At 43.2% G+C, this 27,628-nt stretch overlaps 1 protein-coding gene across 1 annotated transcript; it reads right to left on the minus strand.

The window, feature by feature from the left end:
- Window positions 1-4,178: 4,178 nt before the first annotated feature.
- On the minus strand, window positions 4,179-5,134 carry LOC135362008 (ferritin heavy chain-like). The gene has a single exon (XM_064574820.1). The coding sequence runs from the start codon at window positions 4,842-4,844 to the stop codon at window positions 4,293-4,295; it is 552 nt and encodes a 183-aa protein (XP_064430890.1). The 5' UTR covers window positions 4,845-5,134; the 3' UTR covers window positions 4,179-4,292.
- Window positions 5,135-27,628: the final 22,494 nt, after the last annotated feature.

Genomic DNA, 27,628 nt, shown 5'->3' on the forward strand with positions numbered 1-27,628 from the left:
AAAACCAAATTTGAACTCTTCTAAATCACTTTTGTACTCAGAGTCATTCATGTCTCTTACTGTCATCCTCTGTGCCATCAAGAGTGTTGGCAATGCAGGGCGCCTGGGTGGCTCAGTCGTTAAGCATCTGCCTTCAGCTCAGGTCATGATCCTGGGGTCCTGGGATCGAGTCCCACATCGGGCTCCCTGCTCAGCGGGAAGCCCGCTTCTCCCTCTCCCGCTCCCCCTGCTTGTGTTCCTGCTCTCGCTATCTCTCTCTCTGTCAAATAAATAAATAAAATCTTTAAAAAAAAAAAAAGGCTTTAAAAAAAAAAGAGTGTTGGCGATGCAGCATTTCTTTTTTTTTTTTTTTTTAAGATTTCATTTATTTGAGAGAGAGAGAGAATGAGCATGAGTTGGGGGTGTGGGGAAGGGACAAGCAGACTCCCAACCAAGCATGCAGCCTGACGAGGGGCTTGATCTCACGACCACGAGATCATGACCTGAGCCGAAACCAAGAGCCGGACACTCAACTGACCAAGCCCCCCAAGTGCCCCAATGATGATGCAGCATTTCTTGAGAGTACTCTTCCTAACGCCTCTAAGATTTTGTTCCTAGCCTATGATGCCACTCTGTCAAGTGACAGCTATGGCCAACAGTGATTGTAAGACTCATCCCAATTTCAAAGATGTTAAAATGTGAAAAATGTGAATAAATGCACCTCTTGGAATCAGTGAAATAAGATGGAAGGAGCTTCCACAGCAGCCTGAACTGTTGTTCTCCTCCACGCTTGTTTACATACAGGACAGAAACCCTATCTTTTTAAAGCTACAGTTTTCTGAGCTTTGTTACTCATAACCGAATGCAATCCAAACTTGGAGATTTTTTTTTTTTTTAAAGCTTGTATTTATTTATTTGTCAGGGACAGAGAGAGAGAGGGAGAGAGCACAAGCAGGGAGAGAGAGCCACAGGCAGAGGGAGAAGCAGGCTTCCTGCCAAGTGGGGCTCGATCCCAGGACCCTGGGGTCATGACCTGAGCCGAAGGCAGACGCTTAACCAACTGAGCCACCCAGGCGTCCCAGATAAGACTCTCAAACGTATGTTAGCCATTATTACTTTGCTTTCTCACTGTAACTTAGTCCACTCTTATGTCCTCCTCGACTAATCAATCAAGGCATAATTTTCTTTTCTTTACCTTTTAGGTCTTCTAACACTATGCTAATTCCCCTAATTTCACCCTTTGCTTCATCCTTCCTGAAGCAAATTCTCCATCAATACCCCTCTGAATTGGAACTCAGGACTGCAGGAAAACGATTTGTAATAAAAATGGTCATTATTTTAAACTCTGAAGCATAGTATCAGTTCCAAGATTAATGATAATGCCTTTCACGACTGAATATTTGATTAAATATGTCTCTTGGGCTTGCAAAAAGAAACCAAAATTGCTGACAAGTGAAAAAAAATTGAAGGAGAATTTAAAAATCAGAAATGTAGAACAAATTTCAAGAGTAGAGAAGATTCAGAAGAAAATAATGGGTGCTTTGTACTTCTTGTCACACATTTCTGATGGGAAAAAATACGGTTCCTTTTCCTGGAAAATGAAGCACAAGTTGTCAGTAACAACCATCTATTAAGAAGTTGCCTTTTGGGCGCCTGGGTGGCTTGGTTAAGCGACTGCCTTCAGCTCAGGTCATGATCCTGGAGTCCCGGGATCGAGTCCCGCATCGGGCTCCCTGCTCGGCAGGGAGTCTGCTTCTCCCTCTGACCCTCCTCCCTCTCATGCTCTCTGTCTCTCATTCTCTCTGTCTCAAATAAATAAATAAAATCTTTAAAAAAAAAAAAAGTTGCCTTTTGTGATACAGTGAGGATTTTTGTCCCCAGAGGTAAATTATTCAACACTGTTAATTTGAATCCGTGTTTGAGCCTGCGATGAAATTATCAATTTTATCATTTTTCCCTCCGTCTGTCCTGATATTATCATCGCCTGAGACCCTGGTACCCATAGCAACAGCGACTATTTCCGACATTGTTCCTCGAAGCAACAGAGCATGGCCACTGACTGACAAGCACCCAGCTGTGCGTCTGGGGAGGCGGTGGTATTTTCCAGGGCTGGACGACTAAGTCACAACTCACTCAGATGTGCCGAAGGGCAGGTTATCGAGGGGTTGGGATGGCTGTGAGTGTGCGGGAAGGCGGCACAGCCAGAAAAGTTTGCTCACCCGTTTTGAGGGGTACGTGGCAGAGGAGGGTGGGAATGCAGAGGAAGGTGGGAATGATGGACAAAGTTAAGACATCTGGAAGGAGCGACGGGGCCAGCTTCATCAGTCTGAATTCTCACTTGGTTCCGCCACTGCCCCACCTATTCAAAAGGCTGTTGGTGGACTCCAAAACTGAACCTAAAGGAGGGGATTTCGAACATTCCTTTTGTCTTGAGGAGCAAGAAGGAGAGCAGCAATTGAGTTGCCACTGTCTAGACTCCCCTGCCAGGGATTCTTAAAGAAAAGCTGTGAAATGTGACATTACAAGCAGCAGCCTGTAGTAGGCGCTCGAGTGTAATCACAATTCTGAGTCTCGCGGGTGAGGAAATCCTTTTCCAGGTAAAATAAAAGGATGTAGATCTAAGCAGACTCCTCTGCGTTATCCCGCGGAGTCCCTCTGAATCACAGGAAAGGGAAAGATGGGATAAAGAGGAGGCCCAGCAGCCAAGACTGAACCAGACTAGAGTCAGCTTTAGAGCCCAGGGCGGAGACCACAACAGGTGACGGTTTGGTACTTAGATTCCAGTACCCTGTGGCTGGCTGGGATACCAGGCATCTCTGTCCGGCTGAGCTGGGTTTGCAGGCACAATATGTGTGTTTTGCAGCCTCCTCTTGTGCCTGAAGAGAAGCCACTGAGAGCGAAGCCACGTGGGCGGAGAGTACGCTCCGTGGGGACTTCCAGGCCTGAGGTCTTCCCAGGTCTTCCCTGCCACCTCAGGTAATGGCGTGGCTGCCTGGGGGGGTGGGGGTGGGCTGAGCCTGGACAGAGGGACTCAGGTGTCCAGGTGCTGCCTGCCTTCCTGTGAGGGATCCTTCCTCTCATACATTCTGTTGTGAGCTCTCAAGACTCCTGTCAGAGAAGGATTTGGCTGAGGTTTAGAAGCCAGCCCCATCCTAGGCTGGAAGGCACACCTGTAATTAGGGGAGAGACTCTGGTGATCAGGGCTGTCATTACGAGTGTTGGGGATTTCCCTCCCTTCCAGGTCTGGTTATCTGGCTGGATTTCCAGTCTCCCCACAAAGTCTTGCTTAACCCATTGATATACCTGTGGGGCAACAACAACAACAAAATGGAACATGGCATCAGCAGATCTATGTTCATGTCCACATTCCGGAACTTTTTTTTTTTTTTAAAGATTTTATTTATTTATTTGACAGAGAGAGACACAGTGAGAGAGGGAACACAAGCAGGGGGAGTGGGAGAGGGAGAAGCAGGCTTCCTGCCGAGCAGGGAGCCGGATGCGGGGCTCGATCCCAGGACCCTGGGATCATGACCTGAGCCGAAGGCAGTCGCTTAACCAACTGAGCCACCCAGGCGCCCCACATTCCGGAACTTTTTATTTGTGTGGCCTCCTTTTTTCTCACTTGTTAAGACATGGTCATAGCACCTGCCCTTCTTACTTCCTGAGGGTCTTATAAAAATAAAAGACAATACTGTAAATAAAAGGACTTGGATTTGCCAAGCGCCATTGTTACTTTACTTTGTCACACCCACGTCCATGGGGAACTTAGCCTAAGGGTCACTTCTCATTATCACTGTAGCCCAGGGTGGATCCTTTGTGCAATCCCACTCCCTGCCTTTCTTCCCCAGGGGCAACTACTATGATGAATTCTAGACCATGTTTTTTTATACTTTCATCATACATATGCACCCACAGACACCAGGGCCCCAGACCACCCACCTCAGGTCACTCCACCCCACCGCACCCTCACATGGTTTATCAGAGGAATATTGATTTGTGCGTTCCAGGGTCCCATGGGATACCTCCCCCCCTCCATCTCCTGAGCTGCATGTGGATGGGATTGGACGGATGGAGAGACTCCTGGATACCTGTTTAAAAAGTTAAAAGGTGAGCCATTTGCACACATGAATCAACCAGAAACCTTTCTTTAAGAACCAAATAACTTTATTGAAACCAAATTAACTTTATTTATGGCAGAACTGGAAGAAAAAAAACTGGAACGTTTCGCAAAGGCGATGCTGCAGTATGCGTGCTCGGCATGGTGATCAGGGAAAGTCGCCACGCACCCTGGGCTATAGGGGAACAGTCCCACCTCAGTTCTTTTCGTCGCCGTCGCCCAGGGTGAGCTTGTCAAAGAGGTACTCCGCCATGCCGTCTTCGGGAGCCCGCATCCTGCGCAGGCTGGTGACATAGCCCCCCAGCTCTTTGATGGACTTGACTTGCTCGTGCAGGTAGTGGCGCTCCAGGAAGTCGCACAGGTGGGCGTCGTTCTTGGCGGCGGCCAGCTGGTGCAGGTCGAGCAGGCACTGGTTCACGCTCTTCTCCAGGTGCAGGGCGCACTCCATGGCCCTCAGGCCGCTCTCCCAGTCGTCGCGGTCCGGCTTCTTGACGTCGCGCAGGCGGAGGCGGCCGCCGCGCTGGTTCTGCAGCTGCATCAGCTTCTCGGCGTGCTCGGTCTCCTCGCGGGCCTGGCGCAGGAAGAACTGGGCGAAGTTCTTCAAGGCCACGTCGTCGCGGTCGAAGTAGCAGGCCATGGACAGGTACACGCAGGAGGCGTAGAGCTCCAGGTTGATCTGGCTGTTGATGGCGGCCTCGCAGTCGGGGTGGTAGTTCTGGCGCACTTGGGAGAGCGGCGCGGTGGCCATGGCTGGCGGCCCGGGCACCGAGGCGAAGGCAAGGCGGCGCGCAATCGAGGGCTGTGCGGCCAAAGGCGGTGGTGACGGGTCCGCGGTGTGTTTTCAGGCTAGGCGAAGAGAAAACCCTTGCGCGGGTCTCTGTGATGGCGCTGGAATGAGGTCCGTTACTCCGGAGTTGGGAGGTTGGATCCGTTAGGCGAGGGGGCGTGGTCACGCAAGCAGGGGCGGGCTAGGGGCGGGGCGAGGGATGGCGCCACATTCAACGTTCCGTCTGAGTCTGCGTGAGGCAGGAGGCCCAGGGCAATTCTGAGCGTCTTTTTTTTTTTTTTTTTTTTTAAAGATTTATTTATTTTAGACAGATTGAGACAGAGAGGAGAGCAGGGTATGGGTGGGTGGGAGTGGGGTTGGTGGTGAGGGCCGGAGGGAGAGAGAATCTTAAGCAGACTGTGTTCAGTGCCCAGCCCGACCTGGGGCTCAGTTTCACCACCCTGAGATCAGGACCTGAGCAGAAACCAAGAATCTCCCACTTAACCAACTGGGCCACCCAGGCATCCTGGTGCAGGGTGTCTTGAGGCCATTTTTAAAAATAACAATTCTAGGGGTGCCTGGGTGGCTCAGTTAGTTAAGCACCCGACTCGATTTCGGCTCAGGTTGTGATCTCAGGGTTGTGAGGTCCGACTCTGTGCAGGGCATGGAGCCTGCTTAGGATTCTCTCTTCCTCTTGCTCTGTCCCTCCCCCCCCCGAAAAAAGAAGAATAAAATAACTCTATTGAGATACAATTCATACACTATAAAATTCAACTTTTGAAAGTGAACATTTGCTTGGTTTTTAGTATATTCATAGTGTTCTAATTTCACATTTTCATCACGCCAAAATGAAAATGGCTACCTATAAGCAGTCACTTCCCAGACCTGGCTACCACTCATCTATTTTCTGTCTCTATAGATTTGCCTATTCTGGACATTTCAAATAAGTGGAATCATGCAGTATGTGACCTTTTGTATCTGATTTCTTTACTTAGCATAATGTTCCTAATCTTCCTTTTTTAATTGCTGAATAGTATTCCACAATATCTATAAGCCACATTTTATTTATCCTTTCATCAGTTGATGGACATTTGGGTTGTTTCCATTTTGTGGGTATGAAGAGTGTTGCTATGAATATTCGTTTGTAGGGATTTGTGTAGAAATATTTTTATTTTCTTGGGACTATACCTGGGAGTAGAATTGCTAGGTCATATGACAACTTTATGTTTAATATTTTGAGGAACTGGCAAATATTTTCCAAAATGGCTATACCATTTTACATTTCCACCAACGATGTGTGAAGGTGCCAACACTGTTGTGTCTTTTTAAAATTTTACTCATCTTAGTGGATGCAAAGTAGTATCACATTGTGGTTTTGATTTGCATTTCTCCAGTGCATGTTGAGCATCTTTGTATGTACTTATTGGCCATTTGTATATCTTCTTTTTCTCTTTTCTTTTTTTAAATGCTAATTCCAGCATGGCTACCATACACTGTTATATTAGTTTCAGGTGTACAATATTGTGGTTCAACAATTCTATACATTACTCAGTGCTCATCATGATTAAGTGTACTCTTAATCCTCATCACCTATTTCACCCATCCCCCCAACCACCTCCTCTCTGGTAACCATCTATTTGTTCTCTATAGTTCAGAGTCTGCTTTTTGGTTTGTCTCTTTTTTTCCCCCTTTTTTCATTTGTTTTGTTTCCTAAATTCCACAAATGAGTGAAATCATATGGTATTTGTCTTTCCCCGACTGACTTATTTTGCTTAGCATCATACCCTCTAGATCCATCCATGTTGTTGCAAATGGCAGGATTTCATTCTTTTTTATGGCTGAGTAATATTTGTGTGTGTGTGTATGTGTGTGTGTATCACATCTTCTTTATCCATTCATCAATTAATGGAGATGGGCTGTTTCCATAATTTGGCTATTGTAGATAATTTTGCTCTAAACATTGGCGTGCAGGTATTCCTTTGCATTAGTATATTTGTATTCTTTGAGTAAATACTTAGTAGTGCAAGGGTAGGGTAGTTCATAGGGTAGTTCTATTTTTAACTTTTTGAAGAACCTCCATTGTGTTTTCCAGAGTGGCTGCACCAGTTTGCATTCCCACCAACAATGCAAGAGGTTTCCCCTTTCTCCACATCCTCACTAACACCTGTTGTTTCTTGTATTCTTGATTTTAGCCATTCTGACAGGTGTGAGGTGGTATCTCATTGTGGTTTTGATTTGTTTTAACCTGATGATCCCTGATGTTGAGTATCTTTTCATGTGTCTTTTGGCCATCTATATATCTTCTTTGGAAAAATGTCTGTCCCTGTCTTCTGCCCATTTCTTAATTGGATTATGTGGGGTTTTTTGGTGTTGAGTTGTATATGTTCTTTATATATTTTGGATACTAACCCTTTATCAGATATGTCATTTGCAAATATCTTCTCCAGTTTAGTAGGTTGTCTTTTAGTTTTGCTGATTGTTTCCTTTGCTCTGCTTTTTATTTTGATGTCGTCCCAATAGTTTGTTTTTGTTCTGGTTTCCCTTCCGTCAAGAGACATATCAAGAAAAATGTTGCCATGTCCAATGTCAGAGAAATTACTGCCTGTTCTCCTCTCTGGGATTTTTGTGGTTTCAGGTCTCACATTTAGGTCTTTAATCCATTTTGAGTTTATTTTTGTGCAAGGTATAAAAAAGTGGTCCAGTTTCATTCTTTTGCATGTAGCTGTCTAGTTTTCCCAGCACCATTTGTTGAAGAGACTGTCTTTTTCCCATCACATATTCTTGTTTTCTTTTTCGAAGAATTAATTGCCCATATAATCATGGGTTTATTTCTGGGCTGTCTATTCTGTTCCATTGATCTATATGTCTGTTTTTGTGCCAGTACCACACTGTTTTGATTACTATAGCTTTGTAGTATATCTTGAAATCTGAGATTGTAATACCTCCAGTTTTGTTCTTCTATTTCAAGATTTCTTTGGCTATTTGGGGTCTTTTGTGGTTCCATACAAACTTTAGGATTGTTTGTTCTAGTTCTGTGAAAAATCCTGTTGATATTTTGACAGGGATGGCATTAAATCTGTAGATTGCTTTGGGTTGTATGGACATTTTAACACTATTTGTCCTTCTAATCCATTAGCATGGAATATCTTTCCATTTGTTTGTGTTGTCTCTGATTTCTTTCTTTCTTTTTTTTATGTAGGCTCCATACCCAGAGTGGAGCCCAACGTGGGGCTTGAGCTCAGGATCCTGAGATCAAGATCTGAGTTGAAATCAAGAGTTGGATGCTTAACCAACCGAGCCATGCAGGCACCTCTTGTCTCTGATTTCTTTCATCAGTGTTTTATAGTTTTCAGAGTACACATCTTTCATCTCCTTGGTTACGTTATTTCTGGGTATTTTATTCTTTTTGGTGCAGTTGTAAATGGGATTATTTTCTTAATTTCTATTTCTGGTACTTCATTAGTAGTGTATAGGAATGCAATAGATTTCTTTATATTGATTTTATATCCTGTGACCTTACTAAATTCATTTATCATTTCTAGTAGTTTTTTGGTGGAGTTCCAGTACTATGTTGAATAAAAGTGGTGAGAGTGGACATCCTTGTCTTGTTTCTGATCTTAGAAGAAAAGCTCTTGGCTTTTTTTTTTTTTTAAGATTTTATTTATTTATTTGACAGAGAAAGACACAGTGAGAGAGGGAACACAAATGGGGAGTGGGAGAGGGAGAAGCAGACTCCCTGCCGAGCAGGGAGCCCGATGCGGGACTCGATCCCGGGACTCCAGGATCATGACCTGAGCCGAAGGCAGTCGCTTAACCAACTGAGCCACCCAGGCGCCCAAGCTCTTGGCTTTTCACCACTGAATATGATGTTAGCTGTGTGGGTTTTTCATATATGACCTTTATTATGTTGAGGTATGTTCCCTCTAAACCTACTTTGTTGAGGGCTACTATCATGAATGGTTTGTATACTTTATTAAATTTTCTTCTCCATCTATTGAAATGATCATATAGTTTTTATCCTTTCTCATGTTGATGTGATGTATCACATTGATTAATTTGTGAATATTGAAACACCCTTACATTCCAGGAATAAATCCCATTTGATGGGGTGAATGATTTTTTTTTAAAGATTTGGGGGCGCCTGGGTGGCTCAGTCGTTAAGCGTCTGCCTTCAGCTCAGGTCATGATCCCAGGGTCCTGGGATCGAGCCCTGCATCGGGCTCCCTGCTCTGCGGGAAGCCTGCTTCTCCCACTCCCCCTGCTGTGTTCCTGCTCTCGCTGTCTCTCTGTCAAATAAATAAATAAAATCTTAAAAAAAAAAAAAGATTTGTTTATTTATTTGAGAGGAGTGGGGCAGAGGAGAGGGAGAGAGAGAATCTCAGGCAGACTCTGTGCTGAGCAGGGCTTGTGAGATCATGACCTGAGCCAAAACCAAGAGCTAGACACTTAACCAACTGAGCTACCGAAGACAGGTGTCCCGTAAATGATTTTTTAAAATGTATTGTTGCATTCAGTTTGCTAATATTTTGTTGAGGATTTTTGCATTTATATTCATCAGAAATATTGGTCTGCAGTTCTATTGTTTTGTGGTGTCTTTATGTGGTTTTGGTATCAGAGTAATGCTGGCCTCATAGAATGAATTTGGAAGCTTTCCTACCTCTTCTATTTTTTGGAATAGTTTGAGAAGAATAGGTATTAACTCTTCTTTGAATGTTTGGTAGAATTCACCTGTGATGTCATTTGGTCCTGGACTTTTGTTTCTTGGGAAGTTTTTGGTTACTGACTCAGTTTCATTGCTAGTAATTGGTCTGTTCAAATTTTCTATTTCTTCCTGATTCAGTTTTGGGAGGTTGTATGTTTCTAGAAATTCATCCATTTCTTCTAGGTGTCCACTTTGTTGGCATATAATTTTTCATAATCCTTTGTATTTCTGTGGTGCTGTGGTGTCAGTTCTTATTTCTCATCTTTCATCTGATTTTGTTTATTTTAGTCCCCTCTCTCTCTCTTTTAATGAGTTTGACTAAAGTTTTATCAATTTTGTTTATCTTTTCAAAGAACCAGTTCCTGGTTTCATTGATCTGTTCTATTGGTTTTTTGGTTTCTGTTTTGTTTATTCTGCTCTAATCTTTATTATTTCCTTTCTTCTACTGTTTTTGGGGTTTGTTTGTTCTTCTTTGTCTGGCTCCTTTAGGTATAAGATTGGGTTGTTTATTTGAGATTCTTCTTGCTTCTTGAGATAGGCCTGTATTGCTGTAAACTTCCCTTTCAGAACAGGTTTTTCTGCATCCCAAAGATTTTGGACCATTGCATTTTCATTTTCATTTGTCTCCATGTAGTTTTTTTATTTCCTCTTTAATTTCTTGGTTGACCCATTCGTTGTTTAGTAGCATGCTATTTAACCTCCATGTATTTGTATTCTTTCCGGATTTTTTTTCTTGTGTTTGACTTCTAGTTTCATAGAATTGTGGTTGGAACAGATGCATGGAATGACCTCAGTCTTTTTTCATTTATTGAGATTTGTTTTGTGACCTAATATGTGATCTATTCTGGAGAATGTTCCATGTGCACTTGAAAAGAATGTGTATCCTGCTGTTTTTAAGGTGGAATGTTCTGAATATATCTGTTAGATTCATCTGGCCCAATGCGTCATTCAAAGTCACTGTTTCCTTGTTGATTTTCTGTTTGGATGATCTATCCATTGATGTAAGCTGGGTGTTAAAGTCCCCTAATATTATTGTGTTACTATCAATTACTTCCTTTATGTTTGTTATTAGCTGCTTATAAATTTGGGTGCTCCTATGTTGGGTGCATAAATATTTACGGTTGTTACATCTTTTTGTTGGATTGTTCCCTTTATGATTAAATAGTGTCCCTTTTTTTTTCTTAAAAAAGATTTATTGGGGTGCCTGGATGGCTCAGTCATTAAGCGTCTGCCTTCATCTCAAGTCATGATCCCAGCGTCCTGGAATCAAACCCTGCATCGGAATCAAACCCTGCATCGGGCAGGAAGCCTGTTTCTCCCTCTCCCACTCCCCCTGCTTGTGTTCCTGCTCTCGCTATCTCTCTCTCTGTCAAATAAATAAATAAAATCTTAAAAAAAATTTTAAAAAGATTTATTTATTTATTTTTGAGGTGGGGGCAGAGGCGCAAAGGGGAGGGAGAGAGAGAATCTCAAGCAGACTACCTGCTGAGTGCAGAGCCCAATGCAGGGCTTGATCTCATGACCATGAGATCATGACCTGAGCTGAAATCAAGAATTGGATACTCAACCAACTGAGCCACCCAGGAGCCCCTAAATAGTGTCCTTGTCTTTTGTTACAGTCTTTTTTTAAAGTCTATTTTTCTCTGATATAAGTATTGTTATCCTGGCTTTCTTTTCATTTCCATTTGTGCAATAAATGCTTTTCCATCCCTTCGCTTTCAATCTGCATGTGTCTTTGGGTCTGACATGAGTCTTTTGGAGACAGCATATAGATGGGACTTGCTTTATTATCCATTCTATTACCCTATGTCGTTTGATTGAAGCATTTAGTCCATTACATTCAAAGGAATTATTGATAGGTATGTACTTATTACCATTTTTTTACTTTAAAAAATTTATTTATTAAGTAATCTCTATCCCCAATATGGGGCCAAACTCATGACCCTGACATCAAGATTCACATGTTCTACCAACTGAGCCAGCTAGGTTCCCCCCATTTCATTACTTTTTTAATGGTTGTTTTTGCAGTTTTCTGTTTCTTCTTTTGCTCTGATCTCTCATGGTTTTCTGGCTTTCTTTAGTGATATACTTGGATTCCTTTCTCTTTATTTTTGCATATCTACCACCATTTTTTCATTTGTGGTTACCATTGTGTTTACATATAACATCGTATGCATAGCAGTCTATGTTAATGGTTGCTTAAGTTTGAACTGATTCTTTACTTCTCTCCCTAGCATGTTTAAAATCTATGGTATCATACTTTACATCCTTTTATTTTGTGGATCCCTTCACTGATTTTTAGAGATATATTTTATTTTATTGCTTTTGCACTACCTACTGTTCTTACTCCTACTGAGAGTCTTTCCTTTCCACTTAGAGTCCCCTTTAATATTTCTTGTAGGGCTTGTTTAGTGGTGATGAATTCCTTTAACTTTTGTTTGCCTGGGAAACTCTCTCTTTCTGTTCTGAATGATAGCCTTGCTGGATAGAGTATTCTTGGTTGCAGGTTTTTTCTTTTCTTTTTAAGAATTTATTCATTTGAGGGGCACCTGGGTGTCTCAGTTGTTAAGCGTCTGCCTTCAGCTCAGGTTATTATCGTAGGGTCCTGGGATTGAGCCACGCATTGAGCTCCCTGCTCAGTGGGAAGCCTGCTTCTCCTTCTCCCACTCCTCCTGCTGGTGTTCCCTCTCCCGCTGTGTCTCTCTCTGTCAAATAATTTTTTTAAAAAAGAATTTATTTATTTGAGAGAGTGAGGGACAGAGCACAAGAGCGCACAAGCAGGGGGAGGGGGAGAGGGAGAAGCAGGCTCCCCGCCGGGCAGGGAGCCTGACGTGGGGCTCAATTCCAGGACCCTGGAATCATGACCTGAGCCAAAGGCAGAGGCCCAACTGACTGAGCCACCCATGTGCCCCTGCAGGTTTTTTTTCTTTCAGCACTTTGAATATATCATGCCCCTTTCTTCAGGCCTGCAAAGTGTCTGCTGAAAAATCAGCTAATAACCTTATGGAGTTTCCCTTGTATGTAACTGTTTTCTTGCTGGTTTTAAAATTGTCTCTTCATCACTGCTTTTGGCCATTTTATTTTATTTTATTTTTTATTTATTTATTTTTAAAGATTTTATTTATTTGCGAGAGAGAGAATGAGAGACAGAGAGCACGAGAGGGAGGAGGGTCAGAGGGAGAAGCAGACTCCTCGCTGAGCAGGGAGCCCGATGCGGGACTCGATCCCGGGACTCCAGGATCATGACCTGAGCCGAAGGCAGTCGCTTAACTGACTGAGCCACCCAGGCACCCTATTTTATTTTTTTTAAAGATTTTATTTATTTATTCATGAGAGACAGAGAGAGAGAGAGGCAGAGGGAGAAGCAGGCTCCCAAGGAGCAGGGAGCCCGATGCGGGACTCGATCCCAGGACCCTGGGATCATGACCTGAGCCGAAGGCAGATGCCTAACGACTGAGCCACCCAGGCGTCCCTTATTTTATTTTTTTAAACATCACAAATAAGATTTTTTATTTGTCACTATTAAATGTCTGAATTTTAAACAGATTCTTGGACTGGTGGCTCATATCTATCAGCTCATTCAACTTTAAAGATTTTATTTATTTATTTATTTATTCATGAGAGACAGAGAGAGAGAGAGAGAGAAGCAGGCTCCCAAGGAGCAGGGAGCCCGATGTGGGACTCGATCCCAGGACCCTGGGATCATGACCTGAGCTGAAGGCAGACGCTTAACCATCTGAGCCACCCAGGCGCCCTCAGCTCATTCAACTTTAGCACCAGTCTCATTGCCAGTAGCTTTTTCAGAACTACTACCTTCACCATGAAGCACCATGAGCTTTCCCAATTCAAAGTTGGGCTTCTTCAGCATTTTTACTTTTCTTTATTATTATTATTATTTATTTGAGACAGAGAGAGTGAGCAAGCGAGAGAGCACAAGCGGGGTGAGGAGCAGAGGGAGAAGCAGGCTCCCTGCCGAGCAGGGAGCCCGATGCGGGACTTGATCCAGGGTCTCCAGGATCATACCCTGAGCCGAAGGCAGACGCTTAACCAACTGAGTCACCCAGGTGCCCCTGCAATCAATTTATTGATCGCTTCTTTCAAGTCATTTGTCTGCACTTCTCAGGTCATGATTTCCATCATCTTTTTCTGAATTTGGTGATGGACCTGTTGATGCTGAATGTAAGAGGTCTTCCGAATCTGATTGTTGCATCTCTGGTTCTTAAAGCCAAATGTTATGGGGATTTGTCTTCTCCCTGTGGGTTCCCCATGCTTGAGGTGCCTGGTCTGGGGGCCTATTCCTCTCCCCTCTCTGCCCTTGTAGCACCTTCCCTGCCCCAGACAGTCTCCTGGGTCCATTTAGCTCCCTACCGTATCTGCACCCTTTCTACCCTCTTCACTGTGGTCTCTTCTCTACATTTAGTTGTGGAGTGTGTTCTACCAGTCTTCAAGTTGTTTTCCTGTTTATTTACTTTGATATGGGTATTATCTAGGTATAACTGTGAGACAGAGTGAGTTTAGGATCCTCCTATTCTGCTATCTTCCCAAGAAGATTTGTATATATTCTTAGGAGTTATGTCTATGCAAATCCATTGCTTATTTTTAAATAGCATTGTTTGTCTTTTAATTGTGGCATTGTAAGAATTTATATAGTCTTAATACAAGTCCCTTATCAGATATATTATTTGAAAATATTTTCTCCCACTCTGTGGATTGTCTTCACTTTCTTAATGGTGTCCTTTGAAGCACAAAAGTTCTTAATTATGATGGAGTTCAATTTATCTATTTTTTCTTTTGTCACTTGTGCTTTTGATGTCATATCCAAGAAACCATTTCTTAATTCATGGTCACAAAAATTTATACCTAGGTTTTCTTCTAAGAATTTTGTAGTTTTAGCTTTTACATTTAGGTACATTTAGGTCTCTGATCTATTTTGAATTAATTTTTGGATATGATATAAGGTAGGAATCTAACTTCATTCTTTTACATGTGGATTTCTAATTATCCCAGCATCATTTTTTGAGAAGGCTATACTTTCCCCATTGGATGGTCTTGGTACGCTTGTTGAAAATCAGTTGACCATAGATATATGGGTTTATTTCTGGACTCCCAGTTCTATTTTGAAGATCTATATATTTAAACTTATGCTGATGCAACACTGTCTTGATTACTGCAGCTTTGTAGTAAGTTTTGAAATAGAGAAGTATGAGTTGTCCAACTTTATTTTTCTTTTTCAGGATTGTTTTGGCTATTCTGGAGCTTGCTAATTTCTTTCCAAAAAAGGCTAGTTGGAATACTGATAGAGATTGCATTGGATCTGTATATAATTTGGGGGTGTGTTGTAATCTTCATAGTATTAATTCTTCTGATCCATAAATATGGGATGTCTTTCAATTTCTTTAGGTCTAGGATCCTTTTTTTTTCCTCCTCACCCTGAGTCCAGGTCCAGAATCATTTAAAATATAGATTCTGATTTAGACAGAGGCCAAAAATCTGAATTTCTAAACAAGGTCTCAGGTGGTGCCAGACCATACTCTGAGTAACAATGCTCTAAAAGGGAGACTTCTACCCTTGTTGTCTTAGTCTGTTTGGCTGCTATAACAAAGTACATAAACTGGGTGGCTTATAAACAACAGAAATTTATTTCTTATAGTTCTGAAGGCTGGTAGTCCAAAATCAGGATGTCAGCATGACTGGGTTCTGGTGAGAACCCTCTTCTGCATCACACATGACCACCTTCTTGCTGTATTCCCACATGGCTGAAGGGTAGCGGGAGCTCTCTAGTCTCTTTTATAAGGAGCATTAATCCCATTCATGAGGTCTGTCTCCACTCTCATGATGTAATCATTTCCCAAAGGCCTCACCTCCTAATACCATCACATTGGGGGTTAGAATTTTGACATATGAATTTGGGGGATGGAAACACACATTGAGTCTACAGCATTTATTGAGGTTTGGAGTTAAGGAGCACCCATATATTGGTTTCCACAAACAGAAATGCCCGTTCCCATCTCACATACAGTGCTTCCAATAATTAACACTAGATATAGATTGGTATGGAAAAGGAGGAGAGGCCTTTCTCCTATCAGGAAAAATTGTGAAAGACCTTAAAATTGGCAAACAAAACCAAACCAACAAATAAAAAAACAAACCACATTTACTGGGTGTCCTTTTTAGAGCACTATTCATGGTTATCTCCACCTTTCATTGATTTTGAGCTATTTTGTTACTCTGTAAATTGCAGAAAACTAGGAATAATGCAAACGATTCTTGTCCACAGAAATGCAAGGGAGTTGTGTTGGGTGGAATGCAACTTATTTCAGACTCATTTTGCATCAATTTCTGCATTTATCTTAACATTCGTTATTGCCTGCCTCGATATCTATGGCTCTTTGGATTCTCCTTTGAATCATTTGTAACATCTCACTGATTTTCTCATTAATTAATGAGTTAAATAAAATCTTTGACATGTATTATCTCATACTGGCAAGAGATTTTAGTTTCTTTTTCTTTAATTGTCCTTTAACATTCCTCATTATCATCCCCACCCCACTAGGAACGTAACGAACCCCACAGGAGTTGTCTTGGTACATTAAGCACTTTTTTGGGCTGCTCACCAGAGATATGATTCCAGAAAGGCATAGAACCTAAAGGCATAGGGATCTAAATGCATAGAATTCCTGACTGGGATATGGACTGGAATGATAGCATCCCTGAGGAGAAGGAGGCAGAGGGTGCTCTGGGAAAACAGAGAACCGATGCAAACCAGTGGAAGAAGGGGGCACTTAGAGAGTGGGCCTCAGGAGGGACCTCATCCATAGAACACTGTAGCCCCTATGGGGCTGAGGCTGGCTCAGTGCATGCTAAGGAAAGGCAGAGAAATAGGTGTGAGCAGTAAAGGCCTGAAGAGAACCAGAAGCAGCTGAGAACCACGGGAATGTTGAAAGCTTCCAGGCAGGGGAAGTAGTCAGCAGAGATTTGAGGGGATCTGACAGGCTGAGATGCATGATCTAGGTAAAATTAATCCTGGAAGGAGATAGGAACATGAGCTTTTGGACCCAGGAGAAAGGATCCCTTCATCAGTACTTTTGTGCTTCCTGAGTCACACCCTTGAAAGGGGTGTTGGGACCCACAGATACTGAGGGTGTGGAGTATTTGGGACTGGGCCATGAATTCTCTTTTCCAGAGAAGGTTCCTTTCAGCTGGTGATAGGGGTGGAGAAACTCTAATGCATTCTGGCTGGTTCAACAAAAGGGTATCTTTTTAACACAAAGGCCACAGGAAAGTTTTGTGGTGGCTCCTGTTTTGTTGGTTGGGTACTAATGAGATATATCCAACACCCACATGCATTGTATTCTGAAGAGGCGAATACTCCTTCTGGTCTTCACCGTTCTGATTCTGGGTGGGGGGAGAGGAGAATTGGTATCTTGAGGGACAAAGCAAAGTCCTCTAAACTTAAACATACTCATTGTATATATTTGTGTGTAAGTTGATGGCTGCTATTAGTTCAGTTAAATATAAATTTTCTCTAAAGTTGTCACCTTTCAGTTTTATTCAATGTGCTACATATTCTCCATTTGCTTCTCCAGTACTATTCTCTGTCCTTTTCCATCTTACTCTGAGCCCTGGGAGGCTGACTTGTATGGACTGCATCCATGGGCCCCTGGCCCTCTGGCTCCTGGTTGGTCTCAGCCAATGGGAGGCACTGGCAGGAGATGGGAGGGCAGGAGGAGAGGGAGGTTGGAATATTTATTTTCTTAGCTCTCTCTCTTTAGGGAAGATAATTAAGAGGCAAATCTATTACCCTTTTATAGATCAAGCTCCCAGGATGAAGTAGGACCACTCTCAGGAGGGGCCTTCTGCAAACATTGCTCACTTCAGAGGAATTTACCCCAAAGAGCAGGTGTTCTTTGGCTCAGGTTTAAGGCATGGCCTAAGAAATTCCTGAGGACCCAGAATCCAGTATGCAGCTGGACATTGTTTCAGTCCAGAGAATAAATGGAAGAAATAGACTAAATAGAAATAAAGAAGAACGGAAGTACCTCATCTGCAACAGTCTCAGGCAACAAAACAATAGCCCAAGTGAAGCTGCCACCCAAGATTCAGGCTCCAGTGGTGTAGCTTGTGGATTTCTCTAACTCCTGGCTCCCTTGTTTCCTCAGGTGACTGACCCTTTTGTTACCACTCATCTAATTAGTAGGCCCATTAGAAAGAGAAACGGGAAAGAGGAAGCAGGGAGAGTCATTTTCTACTTGTTATTAGCCATGTTAAAAAGTCCAGTTAGGGAAAATATTGACTTAATAAGGTTTGAGGATTAACTGTTTATTTCAAGTAAACCCTTGTCTTTCCTTGCTCACCTTCTACTGCTCATGATCAGAGCTATTGCAGACTGCTCTGCACAGCACTGCGAAGTGAGTCCAATCAATGTACACAAGGGATTATAGAAGCTGACTATTTAATTAGATAGCTCTTCAGCATTTGCTCCTAGGCAGGAAGGTACAACCCTCAATTGCAGATAGCCAAAACTGGATTTTAAAAGTTTTCTGTGCTTGTTATCTTTTCTAAATAAAGGATGAATAATTTTTATTTTATTTTATTTTTTTAAAAAGATTTTATTTATTTATTTGAGAGAGAGAGAATGAGAGAGAGCACATGAGAGGGGTTAGGGTCAGAGGGAGAAGCAGACTCTCTGCTGAGCAGGGAGCCTGATGTGGGACTCGATCCAGGGACTCCAGGATCATGACCTGAGCCGAAGGCAGTCGCTTAACCAACTGAGCCACACAGGCGCCCCGAGGATGAATAATTTTTATTATGTGACATTCAATTCCTTCATAGAAAACACTAGGTATTAATAGTCAGGATAGGGAAAGCTATGTTATAGCAACAGACCAAACCTAAAAAGTTCAATGGCTAAAGAAAATGTGTATTTTTTGCTCACATCACAGTCTGAAGCAGGTGAAGTGACCCTCTTTCCTGGCTCTCCAACAACAGTTAACTTACCAATGCAGGCTACATTCCACCCTTTAGTTGTATCTTCTCAGAATTCTTCACTTCCAACTGTACAGAAGGGAAACAGGAAGTGCGGAGACCTCCCACTTACTCTTTATTGCCTTGGACCAGAAGTCATATGCACTTTAGCCCAAACCAATCTCAAGGAGGCTGAGAAATGTAGGGGAAAACGTGATAATCAGCGAGCAAAATAATTTCTGCCATCCATGTTTTATCCACTTCTCTTAGTTATTTTAAGAAATTATTTAGAACTCACTTTTGACCAATGTTACTTATTTGCTTATTAGAGTGTGATTATAGCAAGGATTCTTTTGAAAAAAAAAAAAAATTACCACTGTGTGTGTGTGTGTGTGTGTGTGTGTATGTGGAGGTCCACTAAGTAATACAACTTGTGTGGTCCCACTTCTATATAGTTGCTTCTATGATCATATTTCTCTCCCATCCTGGGTCCTAGCTTGACATTCAGACTCAGATCCGACCCCATCTCCTACCTGAAATCTCTTCTGTCTGAAGTGAACACAGCCTTCTCTGAAGATCTATAGGGATTAGTGCCCATACAGTTAGTGTGGCTATCAATTATGGGCCGCCCCTTGATGGCTTGTCTTTAATTGCTCTGAACTAGTAATCATCTCCTTTTGTGTTGTGTCCCTTTGGCACAGTGTTGTCCCGACTTATAACCTCTTGGAGGGCAAACACCCTTTGTGCAACTCCAAAACACTCAGCAAGATAGAATAGCACAGAATAGGTGCTCAAAAACTGTGGGCTGATTTAATCTGATTTAATTGGATTGATAGAGTCAGCAAATATGTGTTAAGCTTCTAAGTACCATGTCCTAGGATCTGTGCAAAGAATTGTGGGCAAAGAGATGATTAAAACATCGTGCCTATCCTTGGGAGGCTTTCAGAATTTTAGGAATAGAATGAATTCAAACTAACAGGGTGTGGTAGCTAGTCTCCAAACATGGCCCCAACAATTCCTTCCCTAACTCAGTTCCCAGAGTACTGCTCCTTGTTTAGAGTTGGCACTTATTTTTCCTGCCAGTGACTGCCTTGGCCAATAGAATGTGGTAGAAGTAGCCTTCTGGGACTTCCAAGAGGATGGGAAGAATTTTCTTTTTTCCACTCAGAAGTTTTGCTCTCCCTCTCTGAATTCCACTCTCCCTCTGCATCCAGCCACCATGCTGTGAAAAGACCAAACCCCATGAAGTGGCAACAAGGAAAGAAAAGAGGGGCTGAGTTTCCAGACAACTGCCAACCCCAACTGCCAGCCATGAGTGAGTCATTTTAGATATTCCAGATGACCGCAGCCCCAGCTGACATCATAAAGAACAGAACCTGTTCACACGCAGAATTGTAACATTATAATTGATAAAATGGTTGTTGTTTTAAACCACTGTATTTTGTGGGGGGAAGGGGGTTGATTTGTAGCAAAAGAACTGAAACACAGGGTCAGAAAGTTTTACCAGTATAATGGGTCCACCCAGGAGGGAAAAGGATGAAGGAAGTTCAGGAATGCCATCAGAGAGGTGACATTCGAGCTGATGAGTAAAAATACCCCAGGCAGAATTGAAGAGAAGGGCTTTCCAGTTAGTGACCCCACATGAGAAAAAGCATGGAGGTGTGAAACGATGTGGCATGTACAGAGAACTTACAAGCAGTTTGTGATGGGTGGTGTGTGAATGCAAGTGGGGGCTACAGGTATTTTGAGAGAAATCTGAAAATCCAGGAGCCCCACTCTGGGATTGATTCTCGACCCAATGGGGTACTTGGGACTTTTCAAAACAAAAGGGTGTCAAAATCAGATTTTTGTCTCTGATCACTCTGGCATGAGTGAGAGGTAGATTAGAGGGGCATGACACCACAGAGAGTAGCCAGGAAACTTCTGGGGTGACTCAGGGGGAGAAGGTGAGGCACGGAGGGGCACGATGGTGAGGGATGTGGAGATGAAGGGTGGGGCGTAAAAGGCATTGAGGTGAGAAAGCTATAGCGTTTCTAGATGGATGCGGGTAGTGAGGGAAAGAGAGGAATCGGACTCCCAGCTTTCAGCCTTTGATTCACTATTCTGGACACTGGCAATGCAGGAGGCCAAGGCGGTGGGGGAAGAAAGTGGTGGCCTGGGTTTTAACTGAGCCCTGTGAGTTCTAGAACGTCCAAGAGAGGAGGCCCTGGAGGACGGTGGCTACTGGGTTCGAAGCTCAGGAGAAAGGGCTCAATTAACATAATAAATTAAAAAAAAAGTTGGCCAGGACCTGTGCCGAAAGGAAGCTCCTTTGTGGGTATTTATCCTGTTGTAAAGTAGTAATATTTTAGAGATGAGCATGTCTGAAAGATGATGTGTGAGTAGCCAGGCCCCCGGAGAGATGATGTCAGCAGTAAGGGGAGTGCTCGGATTTCTTTTTCCATTAGCAATGATGGGTTGTGGAGAGCTATAGACATTGCTTATCCAGGCTCCTTTGTGGCTAATTTGACTAAATTTGTCCTGAGACTGCAATTGTGGGTGCAGTTTGTGGCTGTGGAGGATTTTCTCTGTGTGAAGCTCACTGACCCACCTGGGCTTAAGCTCAGTCTTGGCCTTATTAGGCCCACTCTCCAAACACCTGAGCAGTCTCCCACATAAGGCCTCATGATGTGCCAATCATCCTAATTATATGATATATCTAAAGGTTTGCAGCCCAGGGAAATTACTTTGTTGTTTTAGAAAAGGTCTGAGAGCTCATCACAGTTTTGTGATTCCAAAGAACCCAACTTTGTTACCACATGGTACTTAACTGGGTGATGACTTTGAAGGCAAATGGAAACTTGGAGGCCGGCATCAAAAGCTCTGTAATAAAGAGTATTATAGGCTTTACATGTTCTGTTGGCAGAGCTGCTTATACCAGTTGCCATGTATGTGAAGAGCCTGGTTTGACCCCAGCAGGTAAGTCGTGGCAGATCTGTGTGGATGTTACACATGGAATTTTACCACTTTTCATGGGTCCTGAGAAGAGCACAGTAGGCATTTGATCTGAATCTGGACCAGCCTGTTGGTTTATTACTTTCTATTTATGTCCAGTCATCATCCCACCCTGGGACGATCTTCAATTATGTTGCTAACTTGCTCATTTTTTTTTTTTTCCTTCTGGCCCTGCCTCTCGCATGCAGAAATATCTGTAAAATCACTTAATTCGATTGCTTACTATGATTTTATTTTCCCAAATGTCATGGCTTACTTACGAACAAAACCAGAAATGATTTGAGAGCTGGAGACTCCAGGTCGTGGAAAGTACAGGCCCAGTGCCGGAGTCTCTGCTCCTCTTTCCAGTCCCGAGCACGGGTGCGAGCCACGGAGTGCTACAGTCACAATGCCCGCAGCCCCAATCTCAGTGTCTTAGCACAGGAAGAGCTTAATTCTCACTCAGGACCAGTGAGGCAAGTGAAGGGCCTAGGGCACAGAATTTAAGAAGGCACCAACTGTCGGGGTCATGAAGGCACGGGGGCCTGCTTTCACTCGATCTCCATTGTGCCTCAATAAAGAGGACGTGTTCATGATTGCTACATAGAGATCCAGGCGGACAGAGGCATGATCCCCACGGTAGTAGAACAAAAACGTGGCAAATCGCGCACGGGCTCTTAAAGCTTCCACCGGAAGTGACGCCTGTCGCTTCTGGTTACATTCCACTGGCCAAAGAAAATCACGTGCCCTGATTTCAAGGGGGACAGAGAAATGCCGCCTCACCCCACGCCTGGGAAGTGGTGACCTGAGACCTGAGTGGTGACGGCTCCAAATGAGTTCCACAGTTTTTATTTCCTAGGTTCTGTAGCCACAGAGGTCACCGCACACTGAACCTGTTGCACTGTGTCCATAGCTCCTAAAACTGATACGACCAGGGAGCATGAGGAATTCCGGGCATGGGTAGCTGACGGATCAGGACCGGCGGCGCAGGGACGCCTGGCAGGTGGATGGGCTGTGCTCCTTAGCATCGCCTGCTCTGCCGAGGAAGGCACTTGCGACGTGCTGGGCACAGCAGCCGTGCTGAAGGGAAGCTCTTCTCCTGCTGCCATGAGCAGGGGCTCTGGTTACCAAGGCTTGGCAAACCTCAGCTGAAGAAAGAGTGCCGCTCCTCTCTCTCTACCTCTTAATCTCCCTCGTGCAATCTTTTTCATAACTCCAGGAAGCCTTGGGATAGATTCTGCAGAGGAGATGTTAGCCTAAATGGAGTTGCTCTATGTCACCCCTTGTGGGAAGTGAAGGTCAGTCATCGGGCATTGTGTATTATTAGTTGTGGGCTCCAGAAATACCTGGACAAAAAGGACAAAATATAAAATCAGGAGGGAAGACCAAAGTCATGGGATCTTGCCTTTGATTGTTATTGTTTCTTCCTCTTCTTTAGATGTAAATTAAAGCAGGGTTGTGAAGTAAAAAAAAAAAAAATCTTGTATAGGAAGACTTTTTTAAGGACGTTTGGATTTTTTTCATAATTAATCAGTTCTCATCCAATACCTCTGACTCCCAGATTGGGCACACCCATTTTATAGAGGAGAACTCAGGACAACTGGCTGGTTAAGACACAAAGTCATGGGGTGAATGACTGTAGTTTGAGGCTGGCTATCTTTTAGGGTTTACACCTTAGCCTTTAGCTTTCCTGTGGTAATACATCCAGGGGTTTCATTTCAGCAGTGAATTTGAACTTGTTTTTTTGTGTAACAGGAAATGCATTGGAATTGAGATTTCAGACAGTTTCTGAGTATTTATTAGTTACCTATCATATATTTGGTTGAGTATTTGTGTTGAGATTCGGGGGAAACGAGGGAATTAGAGATGGAAGGTATCTCAGTTCTACTGAATATGCTATGATATCAACTTTTCAAAGCCCTTTGTTTATGGAATGTCAAGTCCAATCTGACCCAGAGTAAGTGGAACTTGAGTGTAGCTCCAGATCTGGACCCACATCTCGGCTGAACAGGAAGGGTTCAGTCAGACATTTTTTTGCTTCTAACTTTCTGGCTCCCTGGATTTTGAAGGTAATGGTTCAGTGTGTCATCAATGAGGTACTATTTTAGCTATAGAACAGTTAAAACACAATGCCAAGTATTGGTGAGGAAGTGGTGAGGATATAAAATGGTACAACCACTTTGGAAAATGGTAGGGCAGTTCCTTATCAAGTTAAAAGTGAACCTATCCTATGACCCAGAAATTCTACTCCTAAGTATGTGGGATGTGAAATGGCAGACATGTTCACTAAAAGAACTGTAAAAGATTTGTTTGTGGCAGCTTCATGCATAATATCCCCACCCTGCAAATAACCCTAATGGCCATCAGTAGGTGAATGGTCACGTAAATTGTGGTATATTCCTACAATTAGATAATATTGAACAATAAAAAGGAATGAGCCACAGATACACTCAACAACATGGATGAATCTCAAATACATTGTGTTGAGCAAAAGAAGCCTAAGACACACAAAACACTATGTATTTCCACTTATATGAAGCTCAGCAATGGGCCAAACTAAGCTATGACTATAAAAGTTAGAGAGTGGTGGGGTGCCTGGGTGGCTCAGTCGTTAAGCGTCTGTCTTCGGCTCAGGTCATGATCCCAGGGTCCTGGGATCGAGCCCCGCATCGGGCTCTCTGCTCGGCGGGAAGCCTGCTTCACCCTCTTCCATTCCCCCCTGCTTGTGGTCCCTCTCTCGCTGTCTCTCTCTCTGTCAAAAAATAAATAAAATCTTAAAAAAAAAAAAAAGTTAGAGAGTGGTTGCCTCTGGCAAGGGGATCGACTAGAAAGGAATGTAAGGGAACTTTCTAGGATGATGGAAATATTCATAACTCGGTTGGGATGGTAGTTACAAAGGTGTTACAGCTCATCAAGCTGTATATTTAAAATATGCTTCTATGATAAGTAAATTACACTTCCATTTACAAAAATACAAAATAAATTCAAGGTATCAGACTTTTGGGCCCCCTATCTAACTTGTTTTCTCTGCAAGTGTTCTCACTTCTTTTCCTCAGGGAATATTGAAGAAATATTGAAGAAATATGTCCTCGCCCATGGTCAGTTGAGTCAGAGGAAATCAATTTTAACTGTTCCAACCTGACTGTCTCCCAGGGAGAATGTAAGAGCTACAGTGGGGTTTGAATCACCACTTGGGGTTGGCCAGCCTTAGCTTCGCTTATCTCCTGTTAACAGCTCAGGGTCACAATAGCGGCAGGGCACAATTACAGAGAAGCTCCCTCTTTGTCTACTCAGAATCAATAGAGATACACGATGCCGTGCAAGGTTAAAGCCAAACCCCTGGTCATCCAGGTGCTGAAAATGGAACGCACTACCTGCTATTCATCTTTAATGTGTCGGCATGGATCTGGTAGGTGAAATGAGCTGCACCGGATGTGGACAAAGCTGCGGTGACTGCAGAGATAGACGTGCAGAGAGAGGACAGAAGGGAAGGAAGGGGGACAAATATGTCATGTCCCCTTTCAATGCCACAAAGGATCACATTACAAGCTTGCAGAGCCAATGGGTTGGTATCTAGTCTGCATTTACTGAAATATGAGACTTGCAGGAGAAAAGAAGGAAAAATCCCACCATTGTCTGATATTCTGCCTTGGGACGCTGTTAAGAATTATGTCTTTCTATTTTTTTTTTTTTTTTTAGTCCTTCATGCTTTCTAACTTTTTGAAAATGAACACCTGTTATGACCTGTTATCTTTTTATATCATGGTATTTACATTTTTATATATTTGTAACCATGAATGAAATACATTTAAAAAGGTGGATGTCATAGGTGCTAAAAAGAAGTCTATGCAGTTATTTAAAACTAAGAGATTTTGAAAAATGAACCTGTTTTGAGGACACAAACCTTCTTCCCCTTGACTATTAGAGCAAGTCTTAAAATCAGCGGGTTTCTTTTCAAAGTTCACTTAAAGTTTGGTCTGGCTTTCGTGACATCATTGATGCCCAACAGATTGCACCCCCCCCTCACCCCGCGTTCCTGCCCTTAGGTGGTCCCCACCCCCAACTCTGACGCTGGGCTTGGTCACGTGACTAGCTTTGGCCAATGGGAAGTTAGCAAGTGTGACGCAGAGGCTTGATAAGCACTTACACCTTGGGGCTTGTCCTCTTTGTAATGCTTGCTCTTTGAACCCAGCCACCGAGCTGTGAGAAAGTTCATGTGGCCACATGGAAGACAACAAAGGCCCCTGGCCAAGAGTTAGCCCCAACTTGCCAGCTCTCTGAATGTGGCCATCTTGAAAATGGATCCTCCAGCCCTGAAACGAGCCTCCCCAGCTGATCCCGCCTGGAATAGAGATGAGCTGTCGCCACCAAGCCCTGTCCAAATTGCAGATCTATGAATCAATGAATGATTGTTGTTTTCTTAAGTCATTAAGTTTGGGGGTGGTTTGTTACATGTGCATGAAATAGTACCTAAGCTCTTTTTTGTATATATTTTATCTAGGTGTCTATCACCACCTGAATTTGAGTTGCCATATTGATTTTAACTCTGCGTAGTAGTTCGGGAACTCTGTGTTGAGGGAGATTCTGAGACTGCATTCTAGTTTAGCCGAAAAGCATGCGTGGCCCCCGCTTTATCTGTTCTGCACACAGTAGCCAGAGAAGTCTTGTCAAAATCAATGTGATTGTGTCACCATGTTGCCTAAAATCGTCCGGGGGCTTTCTGCTGTTCTTCCAATGAAAACCAAATTCCTTATTCTTGTCTGCAAATCCCTTTGTACACTGGCCTTCACTTGATTCCCCTTCAGTCTCCTCGCACTCACCCTCCCACTCAGCTCCTTGCACAGTCCAGCCTCACACCTTGCCTTTCCCTTCTCTGAACATGCCAAGCCAGCACCCACCTTTGCCTCTTTTTACTCATGTTAGATGTTCTCTCTGCCTGGAAGGTTCATCACAGGGCTGACTTCTTGCCATTCAGATCTCAGCCTAAATATCAACTCCTCACTCAGCACAGAGTCTGCTGGAGATTCTCTCTCTCCCTCTCCCTCTGCCCCTTCCGCGACTTGTGTGTACCTTCTCTCTCTCTAGAAAGAAATATTAAAAAAAAAAATCAACTCCTCAGAAAGACTTCCCTGACTATGGGGATCAGTCAACTGTTGCTATAATAATATTTTTTAACAGACCACCTCAAAATTCAGTGGCTCAAAACAACAAGCAAGAATCTCTTCTTCACAGGCCTGTGGGGTGATGGGGGCAGCCCTGCTCTATGTCTCAGCCTGGGGTCCAGGCTGCCTCTCAGGTGAGCAATCGAAAACCCTCAAGCCTCTTAGGCCCCAACTCAGAGCTCACATACTGCCCCCTCCCCATGGTCCAGATCAATTCACATGGCCAACATCAACGGGGAGGGAAGGTTCTCTTCCCAGGGAGGGGATATTTGCAGAGCAATCATCAAATCTACCACACGATCAAATCTGGAGCAGCCACACCAGCAGCCTTTACCTTCCTTGCACCCAATTTTAATTCTCTGCAAATAATTTATCACTCTCTGATATGTTTTGTGGTTATTTATTATGTTTGTTGTCTGTGTCCATTTGTTAGAGCATGTGTTCTGTGAGAGCAAAGATATTATTTGTCTTTTTCAATGCCATATTCCCAGCCCATAGAACAGTTTCTGGCTGAGACAAGGGGCCTGATAAGAACAAATGTTAACTGTAGATACTGGTACAGGGAGAAGGACCTGGAAAGCCACTTATTTTTTTCCAGACCCAACTTTTACAAATATCTTAAAAAAAAAAAGAAAGATTTTATTTCTAAGTCACCTCTACACCCAATGTGGGGCTCAAACCCACAACCCTGAGATCAAGAGTCGCACGCTCCACCGACTGAGTCAGCCAGGCACTCCCAAATATCTTGATGTTTTAAATCAGTGGCTCCTCTTCCTATAATTTCTCCATGTCTTCCAGTATTGTCTTTCAGTAATGTAGGAGAGATCATGATGACCTGCTTTTAATGCTTTGTTTTTTTATTACCCGTCCATCTTTGTGAACAACTTTTTGTGCCAGATGTTAGCTTTAACTCAAAGGGGCCTGAGGGGAAGTACCTTAAAACTCAACTCCTCAAATCAATCTCC

The sequence above is a fragment of the Mirounga angustirostris genome, unplaced genomic scaffold (genome assembly GCF_029215605.1).
Source record: "Mirounga angustirostris isolate CCGP_5_RB_7025 unplaced genomic scaffold, mMirAng1.0.hap1 SCAF_11, whole genome shotgun sequence".
Lineage (NCBI taxonomy): Eukaryota > Metazoa > Chordata > Mammalia > Carnivora > Phocidae > Mirounga > Mirounga angustirostris.